This window comes from Streptopelia decaocto (genome assembly GCF_964273445.1).
Source record: "Streptopelia decaocto genome assembly, chromosome: 14".
Taxonomy (NCBI): Eukaryota; Metazoa; Chordata; class Aves; order Columbiformes; family Columbidae; genus Streptopelia; species Streptopelia decaocto.
In genome coordinates this window covers 1473330-1483259 of record NC_138669.1, presented here as the reverse complement: position 1 = coordinate 1483259, position 9930 = coordinate 1473330, and the positions used below count along the sequence as shown (strand labels likewise).

The window sequence follows — 9930 nt, the reverse complement described above, 5'->3', positions numbered from 1 at the left end:
TGCCCTGGGCCTGCTGGCCATGCTATTCTTGATGCACACAGATGTTCAAGTTCATGGGCAAAATGTGGGTCTTGGCCCCGGGGTTTAACCTCTCTGTGCCCCCCACAAGCTGCCCCACACATCCTCAAGGGCCCCAACCCCTGGGCACTGCCAGGCAGGGCTGTGGGCCAGCGCTGGCTCCGGCTCCATGGCCAATCCCCACCTGCCTGGGATGCAGGAGACGGGGTGTTGTTTCCAGCGGTGCGTGGGATGCAGGAGGCATTCACAGCGATGAGTTAACTCCTCTGCCACGGAGCAGATCCTGACATGCAGCGCTTCTGTGCTGGCCTAACAGGTTTCAGACTTTAAGGGATTTAAAGCCAGATACTTTGGCAGTGGCTGCAGTTCCCCAGCATAGAGTAGCACCATGATTTCCCTGGATTCCTACATCCTTAAATACACTAGTAACATATCGCGTATCCGTGACCAATTGTATCACCTCTTCGTGCCTCATTTCTTCATCAACAAAGAGCAAATAGAAATGCTGCCTTGCTTAAAGGAAATTAATACAGTTAATTAACGCTTGGCCCTTCCAGTATTCAAGGGGCCGCTCTCCGGAGCCCTTGCACTGCAATAACATCAGTACTGTGAAGCATAAGCAACAGTTAGACCAGATGTTTGCACACAGTTAATGTTTCTTCCATCTGGGAAGGGGGGAAAAACGCAACCCCCAATGCCAAGTGGGAGCCAAGGGCTGGCAGCGCTCTCCTCCTCCCCGGGAGCCCCGGCCGGGCGCTTCCTGGGGTGACGCAGGGTTTGGGACACAGCTGCTGCACCAGCTGCTGCCGCTCTGCTCACAAAGGCTTTTTTTTCCTCTTTCTTTCTCCCCCTAATTCATGCGGGAGCTTATTCGGGGGGAGCGGACTGTGCTCTGCCCGCCTCTCCCCCGAGCTGCCTGGCTGCACTGCAACTTCTCCAAGGCTTTAGTGCTGGCAGCGCTGAAAAAGGGCTGTTGCGGAGACAAATGAAAGGCAAATGCTGGTGGGAAAAGGAAGGGCAGTGGCTTTTCTTGCATGCATATGAGGGAAAGCAGATGAATCCCGTCTCCTGCACAGCTGCGGCCCTGTCCCGGCCTTGCCAGCCCTGCTGAGGAGTGCAGGCACGCTCCCATGATTAGCTGTCCGGCGGGTGCTGCACGAAGATAAAGCCCTGTCTCCACGGCCCCACTTGGTCAGGAGAGGATCAGGATGGCGATTGACACACTTTGTACCCCGGCTGGATTTACCCAGCAGCCATCACTCAGTTTGGGTGGGTTTTGGCACATCGGGACAGGCTCAGGCCGAGGGGCGTCTGCTGTTCCCAGCGCTGAAGGAAGAGTGCAGAGCGGGGCTGCAGTTGGAGCTGGTATCTACGCTCCAAAATCATCTCGTGGCAGCAGGAGCAGACCAGAGGAGAGCCGGCAGATGCAAACCTGCATCCCTACGCTCTGTTAGCCTTACCAGAGGTGTCCCAGAAGCACACTTACTGTCCTTGCCCATTTGTGTATGTCCTTATTCTGTTTAGGTGAAGCAGGCTCGGAGTGGTGTCCAGCGCCTTGTACCTGTGCCCTGCTCTGGCAGCCACCAACAGAGCTGACTTCTCTCTGCAACCACTCACCTGCGCTCCTGGCAGACCGCAAGGCACCGAGGAGCAGTCTGTCCTGTCACCATGTCACCCAGGAACACCCCGTGGGACAGACGGACTCTTTGCCAGCTGCAGCGCAGGAGCTGGTCGTGCTCCCTCCTGCTGACACCACGTTTGAGTGTGTCCAGTTCGTATGTGTAAGAACCGGTCTAGCGCCGGTTGGACTCAGTCGATCTGAAGATCTGGCCGTGCTAAGCCATCCAAACAGTGCCACAGCACAGGAAAGTTCACGCTTCGAAAGAAACACCAGGATGGCAGTGCCCCCCATTTGGCTCTGCAGCCAGGGCTGCCCTAGTTACAGCGGCTGGCGCGGTCCGAGCAGCACTGGCTATTGCCTACAAGCACAACCGATGCCAAAAATGCACTCTCTGCACAATTTCTCTACATACATGACTAGTAACATGCAATAATTGAGCATTACTTCATATATTTTAGCTTAATAATGATGACAATAAAAAGACAATTAGTTTTTTTATTATTATAGAAAGCACAGCATTGTGATATTCAAAAAGAGATTATACAGAAATAATCTAAAAATTAGTCCGGCACAAAGCCTTAGGTCGATGTACTACACCGACTGTCCAAGAACTAAATTCATAGTGGACAGAGCTACTTCAACAACCCACCGTCCCCTCTTTTGCACATTTTAAAACCAAAAACTGAGATATATCTCTACAAGCATTCTGATCAGTGTAATTACAAGTTACCTGAGTTTATGTTCTTAGCTTTATTCTGTGCTGTCAGCAAATCAGAGCCTGGATTACACAGCAATCCTGAAAACAAAATATATACCAAAAGCAGAGGTAATGCCACTTGTGTTATAGAGCATTTAAGTTATTTTTCCCCCTCCTCATCATTGGTCCCATACGGAAATGAGACAGATGAAAATTCTTTGAAGTGGAGAAGAAAAGTTATGTCCTCCAACAATCTCGTATGAACACACAATTTGAAAATTCAAGATTAGCACCTCTAAAATATTAACAGCAGCAGACAGACATTATGCTGCGGAACATTAGGCCTTATTTTCTCTCCTCCCTTATCTGCTGGATTTCAAAACCAGCAGCAGCAGACCCAACCCATTCTGCTCAGGTTGCCACGGTCCTGGAAAACAAACACAAAGGGAACCGCGTGTGGCTCGGGTGATTATCCAAAGGTCGTGTTTGTGCTGATGCAGTGAAAATGGGTTTGGGTCACAGCAGTTTCTCCCGGTGAGAGGATCCGCACGGGACTCTGGTCACTCCACCAGCACCAGCCACCCACAGCGGCTCCCAGGACCCTCTGCTGTCACAGGGGTCCCCAAGGACACCCCGCTTTGGTCCCTGTCAACAGCCAGAGACCATCCCCACGCTTCTGCCGCCGCTCAACTCGGTTTAAAGCAGAGCTTGAACTACTCTACCAGGGCAAGAAAGCCGCGTAGCAGCAACACCAAAGCTCTTCTGCAGCCTCTCCCCCGATCCCGCTGTCTGTGGTTATTGCCCAGACACAGGGATGGCGACAGGGACAAAGGACATTGTCACACTGCGAACACAGGTTTGCACCTTACAGCAGCCACAACTCCCAAGAACACTTCTCCGTGGTGCTAATTAGACAAGCACAAGCTTTTTCTTTCAGAAACATCCTCCCCTTAACTGAAAGGATCAAACACAGCACAGAAAACCTCACCTAAACCAAATGTCACGCACCCATTGAATTTTCACCTTTGTTAAATAATGTAACTGTCCCGGAAACGGTTCCTCAGCGATGCTGAGAGCAGCACACAAGCTCACAAGCTGTCCTCCAAAGAGCAGGGAAGCACAGTGGGTATGCCAGGGCAGCATGCAGCGGCAGTAAATAACCCCGCGTTGGCTTTGTTCCTTCACAAAATAAATGATTAATAGCTCAGTATAGTCAGTCTGCTACTGAAGGCTTGCTGAACACTTTTGATCAGTTTGATTCATTAACCTTTAAAACTGCCTCTAAAAGAGGCTTAAAGTCCAAAGGAGAAGCATCATTTTAAAATGAACACCTTGATTTTATCCAGAAAGCCTCATTTTTGACAAACTGAGCTAAGCGTTGTGACACGCTGCTCCTCTTTAGAGGCGCTCAGCATCTCACAGGGGCTGGGGAAGAAATAACACAGTAAAATAAGTTGATGGAGACAAACAAAACCATGTTCATCTTGAAATTCAAACCCCATCAGGGCTGGGGGGAGAAAATGGCAATTCTTTGTGATTCTTCAGCATTTGGCCGATTCACAGGTGGCTTCCCAACTGTCTCTTTATTTCTTTTAGTTTTAATGCTAATAAAAAAGGAGCACAAACAGAGGACTCGATTCCTCACACAATGCACTGGGGGAGGGCAGGGAGTGGAACTTATGTATCCCAAAAGTCTGACTCAGACAAATTACTTCTAGTTCACTTCCTGACTACACGCCCGCATTGTTCCGACACCTCGGGAGCATACGGGGCGCATCCCCAGCTATCTGGTCACAGGAACACCAGTGCGGGCTGGTGCCGTTGAAAAACTGTTCCAATTACTTCCCTGGGGAAAGAAGTGACTTGCAGCTTAACGTCCTGCCCCGGCGCAGCAGGAAAACCAACCGTCCGCATCGCCGGCTGACGACGGCTGCAACGCGGGACCCGCGCCCGGGACCTGCCGCGGTTTGGCTTCCAGGGACGGCAGCTGGTTCCTGGAGCACAAGTACAGATGGTTTGATGCTCGGGCACAATTGGCTTTGAAAGTGAGGTTGGCGATAGATTCCCAAGAGAAAAAGGGCATTTTGAAGCAAGGGCGACTGATGGCCACCGCTGCCGGCTTGATACGAAAAATTTGTTGGCTTGGTTTTGCTGACAAACACACTACGGTAGCGTAAAAAGGACGGGATGGGTCACTTGTCCTTCACACGGCCAGAGAAGCGCTTCACAAGCAGCCACATGGTTGCAGCAGCGGAACTATTAGAAGGAAATTATTTCGCCTCTAAGGAAATCACAAGCCTTTTTCAGAGAAAGGAATGCCAGCTATAAATTAAAAAGCTCAAAAACTTCTCATAGACACTCGGGTCACATAACCAGCCTCACCATCTTTTGCCACAATAATTATACACAGTCAGGGATTTGCAAGTCTGGTAGTTCCAGGGAGAAGTTCTCAAGCCATGGCTGTGAGATTCTGGAAGGGTTTTCTGAAATCCCATCGAAGCTTGTAGGAATTCAGCAATATTAGCAGAACGTTACCATTCCTATTTGGAACAATATTGAGGCTTCTGACATAAAAACAGAGTGCTGCACTCACGCTGCTTCAGATACCCAGCAGTGCTGCAAATACAGAATCACAGTATTTATAAAGAAATCAGACCTCACCTGCAGCTTCAGTATTTGTTCTGTACGTGAATCTTTAGGCTTATCTGCACTGAAGTATTTAACTGCAAAGGAACAAAACCAATTCCAAACTTCTACAGCTTTCCTGGGGTCTGATTAATTACTGATTCCTGTGCAAATTCAAGTAGCCAGTCCAGACCATAACAGAGGGTGACATTAAAAGTTGCAGGTAACTGTTGTTGTGGGCACCAGAGAGAAATATATCACAGATTTACATGAAATAAGCACAAGGCAGCTGCAAGATCTCACTGCGAACACAGGTAGATCCAGCATTAGATTCAGTTCAAGAGCCAGAAGATTCTATTCCTACTCCATCTGAGACACTCGGAACGCAATTCAATCCCAAACATCACAGCACCAGTGCAGGGGGATGGGAACATTTAACTCTCCCTCTTGCTGACACAGAGAGTGGAAAAATAAAGAGCAAAGCAGCACTCAGAAGATGCAAAATAGTAATAAAAGAGCTTAGGAGGACAAGAAAGAATGATTTAAGAAGAAACGGAGATATTTTTTTTTGCTACTCAGAAGCTACCTGAACTTACATGTACCGTTTCAGTCCTACCATAAAATACAACAAAGTCCCAGAGCATGGAGACTGCAAAAGATGATGAAGAACAGCATCAGGGGGATGAGGAAACTACAGGGTCAGGTCAGGATGGACAAGTGGATGGGAACAGGGAGAACTGACCTTTTTGAAATGAGAGGTATAAAAGGAACAAATAAAATAGTCCTGATTGAGACAAAAGGGAATGGTTAGCACAGGGTGCTTAGTGACTCTCCTGTGAATCACCACATAAAACCACCGTGTCAGGGATTATTTTAATGTATTTTTAATATACATCATTAAGTGAATGGTATAGTGTTATAATCGTGGTATAGTCTAAGTGCTTTGTACTATTAACAGCTTGTTTTATTATTTTAAGGGAATTTTTGTTCTTTCTCAACCATCTAGTCAATCTGCCGCCCAAGCGTGTGCTGCGCCATCCCTGGGGCTCTGCAGGGTATTTTTAAGAGGAAGATTCACTTGTATTTTCACCTGTGGCCTCAACCTGGCTCAGCAACAAGGCTGCACAAACTACAGCTGCGTTCAGTTTGATCACAGCTGCCACACGGCACTGCTGCCCAGGGCAGATTCCGGACTCCAGAGAAACCCGTGTGCTTATCTTCCACCAAAATAAAAGTGCTTGTTAGAAGTGTTACTTGTTTCTCCGTATAAAGCAGACAGTGTGATATCCGAGGGCGTGCAACGCGCCTCAGCCTGTTCTCAAAGGAGCTTAAGTTGCGTAACTGTTTTTGGTATTTAGTTCAAGCAGCTTTTAAAAACTTTACAAGTAAGTTTAAAATAATTACACAGTATTAATTAGCGCACTTCGCAGACGGCCAGATTCAGCCCAAATGCATGAAAGATACCAAGCAAAAATAAGTCCTCCTGAGCCTGATTTACCAGGCTTGTACCAGATTATCTTAACAGTTTTATCCTCATATATTTTATTGTCTCCCTGAGGGGAAAACCACAGAGAAATTCTCTTTAGGAGCACACAGCTGTCCTTGTGATAGTTTAAACAAGATTTCCAGTTATCCACAGAAATCAAGAAATGATGTCCCAGCTTTCAGACCTGAGCAGGTCCCTCGCTCCCATCGCACCACGGTGAGCACAGCAGCACAACAACTGGTTCTGTCTTGTGAGCATTCAGACAATCCCCAGAACATTTTTTTTCATGATTAGACATACTCCCCACTGTTAGGCTGTCATTTTGTGAGTATATTTAGTGTCTTTAAAAAATGCAAACGCATACTTGTAGAGAAAACGAGGCCTCTTTAAAAAAAAAAAACAAAACAACTTATTTTAACTCAAGATTCCCAAGGCATTTTACCCTCACTGAGGACTGCAACAAGTTTGTGGGGTATTTCCTTGCTTTAAACAGAGCCAAGAGAAGACTGACTAAAATATTTTGGCCGGTCTGCAGGAGGCGACTGTGCTTGATAGATGTTAATTTAAAAAAATCACCAGTCAAGAGCAACAGAATAATCTTTGCCCTTAGCTGCTGGAAGGTGCCATCCCGCTCAAAGTTCTTTTACAAGGAACCACCTACTTGCTGTCTGTCCTTTTGTTATAAATGAGAAAATCAGAAATGTCATGCCATACATTGCTGTCGTCATACAGGTAGGTCATGGAGGACTGCAGAGAAGGCTGCAGAGTTTCCCGGTGATATTCAAAGAGCCAGAGAACTGTCCCCCATACCAGAGCAGCCACAAGCGGGAAGGGATCCTGCTTTGGCTGTGGGATGCAGCCCTTCTTCACTGCCAGCTGAGACAAGGCAAACAGGATACGAGAGAGCAGGTACATAATGATCTGCGTGAAGAGAAAACGCAAAGAACATTAGGTGAATACTGTCCAGGTAAAGTGATTTAGAAGCTACAAGGCAAGCAAGAGGGGTGGAAACAATTCACTCCACTTAACACTGAACAGGCCGTAGGTTCATGTATCAAACAGTCTTTATAACTGGAGATGTTTGTGTCTTCCCCATGTCCTCGAAGTTCTGCTTCTCTTCTGTGATCTAATTTAGTAATCAACGAGTTACACTAGATGCAATGTATCTTTGCCGTTGCACAAGTCTTTGCTCAGTCACTGTCACCTCAGATGCTGCTGCTGATACAAGAGTCCCAGAGCAGCTGACAGAGCAGTCACAGCGACCTGCCCAGCAGATACACAGTCGGTAGGGCAGACACAGTAAAACCAGACAGGAGGTGTGTTCTTGCAGGGCACTGCGTAATTGAAACACTTTTGATTAATCTGCATCTGTGAGTTTTATTTACTGATTAATGTGTGTCTGTTAACCAAACCTGCCCTGAGCAGCTGTTGTCAGTTTAACCAGTTAAGTCTGGCTCAGTAACGGATCATGCTCTGCACTCACATTTGAGGTGCAGGGTTTGGCCCTGCAGGCGAGGGGCATGTGCAGGAGTCACCCCAGCTCCGGTGACAGAGGGTGACCCAATGGCTCTGGATTGCGTGGCTGCCCGCCCGCCTTCCAAAGGATGTGAGTGCAGCTCTGGGGGCAAAGCTGGGCTTTTCACTCTCAAACTGCACACACCGTTCACAGAGGCACACGACCACCGCTAGGATTTGAATACAGAGCAGCCAAAACCAGAACTTGTGCAAAGAGTAATATGATAAAAGAGTAACACTACATGATAAGAACCACCAGAAACATGCCAGGCCATACCAACCACTTTCCTGGCACACAAACATCCATCTGTTGGCATTTCTGTCAAGGAAACTTTCAACAAACACATTTACCTGGCTGTTGATGGGATTGTTCTCACCAAACACCAGCCAACCTCCAATACAGGCTGCAAGGAAAGAATGAAATGGATTTTTTTCCCCCAGTAGCCGGGACTGTAATGCCATCAACCCCTTGTAGATGAACGTAAAATACGCCAAGTTCCGGGAATGAGTGTAGGTAGCCTGAGCAATCAATTTCAGCTTCTCTCTTAAACTGAAAAGAAACAGACAATTAAAAGAGAAGAGCAAAAAGGCAACACCACTGCAGTCCCTCAGCCTGCACACACCACCCCTCTGGCCTGTTAGACTGGTAGGTCGGGTATCCCACAGAACATCTGCTTGTGAAGGAGGACAAGTCCTTCACCTCTGGCTCACCCATCAGAATATATTCAAAAGCTCTACCTATGCTGTGGGCCGTGCTTTTGACTAATTCTACGAATAGTCAAGGAACCCTTTTTTTTTTTTCCCCTCATTATTTTTTCATTACTTTTTGACAAAGTGCAAACCTCCGGCATAAGCAGGGAAAGCCATAACATGCTCGGCTATAGCTTGACTTCCCTTACTGGAATGCAGAGCAGCGCGCTGCTGTTTGCTCCTGCTGATTTCTCCCCTGGTTCTCATCACCACTGCACAGTGGCTGACCCCTGAGCATTTGTGTATGTGTGTGCATACGTGTAACCATCAGAACAACAGGCTACAACCACAGCTCACGCATTTTTCTGCTCTTTAAGCCCTCTGGAAACACAAAGAATTGAATGTTTGAATGAAAACGTTCTAAGCAGCAACACAAAAATACAGAACCAGGGTTTGTACCTTCCGCTCTTGAACAGGAACGTCATCACCAGGGCATGTGGGGCACGAATTTTTGCTCCATAACTGCAAAAAGGAACAGATAATTCAAACTTTTTGTATTTTGCTGCCAAGTGATTGTATTTATATTCTATTGACAGATAGAAGATGCTGCTTAAGTAACTATATGTTACTTTAAAGTAAGTCAGCCCAGCAGCAGCAGCACAGCAAACCAGGCGCCACGGCTTAACAGAACACGCACCCCAACAAGCCAGGCCCAAAGGGGACCCCAAGCCCCGTTACAACCGGGTTATTGGTGAGGAAGGTGGAAACGCCTCTCCCGAACCTGCACCACAAGAGCCCCAGGCTCCTCACAGGACAGGAGGGCACACGATGGCTTTGCCACGGCCTCAGGGCGACTGAGCAGAACCGAGACACCGTCCGCGTTCCCCCTCCCGGGCCCCGCGCCCCCCCTGGCACTCACACGGCCCCGTTGCGGAAGCCCTTGAGCACGGCGAGCGCGGCGCGGTACCGGCGCTGCTGCAGGAGCGCGTTGGCGGCGCGGAGCAGCGCACGGAGCGCTTCCCCGCTCCCGGCCATCGCATCGCCCGCTGCTCCGGCCGCCGCCGCCGGCAGCAGGCACGCTTCCGGGCGCGGGGACCCGCCCGTCGCGCACATAGGCTCTCTTGGCTGTCTATCGGCGCTCTTGGCCAATAGGCTACACATCTCAAGCGCTGATTGGTGGGGAGCGTCTACCTTGCAGCCAATGCGGAGGGCATGGAGTGCCCCGCCCATGTGCCCTCGCTGAGGCGGCGGGGCTGCGCTCGCCGCTCTCGGCCCCGC

General features: G+C 48.7%; 1 protein-coding gene across 1 annotated transcript; it reads right to left on the bottom strand.

Moving 5' to 3' along the window:
• Positions 1–2072: 2072 nt before the first annotated feature.
• On the bottom strand, positions 2073–9747 carry PXMP4 (peroxisomal membrane protein 4). The gene is made up of 4 exons (XM_082065800.1): positions 9572–9747; positions 9112–9174; positions 8314–8512; positions 2073–7368 (listed from the first exon to the last, which is right to left on the bottom strand). Exons 1-4 carry the CDS (start codon positions 9685–9687, stop codon positions 7105–7107), a joined length of 642 nt encoding a protein of 213 aa, XP_081921926.1. The 5' UTR covers positions 9688–9747; the 3' UTR covers positions 2073–7104.
• Positions 9748–9930: the final 183 nt, after the last annotated feature.

Bases quoted from the DNA above. Each gene is read 5' to 3' on its own strand.
- PXMP4 (XM_082065800.1), bottom strand. From the start codon at position 9,687: ATGGCCGGGAGCGGGGAAGCGCTCCGTGCGCTGCTCCGCGCCGCCAAC. The intron at 9,175-9,571 runs GTGAGTGCCAGG...TCCTTTTTGCAG, and splicing joins GGCTTCCGCAACGGGGCCGT to TTATGGAGCAAAAATTCGTG. The intron at 8,513-9,111 runs GTACAAACCCTG...GTTTCTTTTCAG, and splicing joins TTCCTGTTCAAGAGCGGAAG to TTTAAGAGAGAAGCTGAAAT.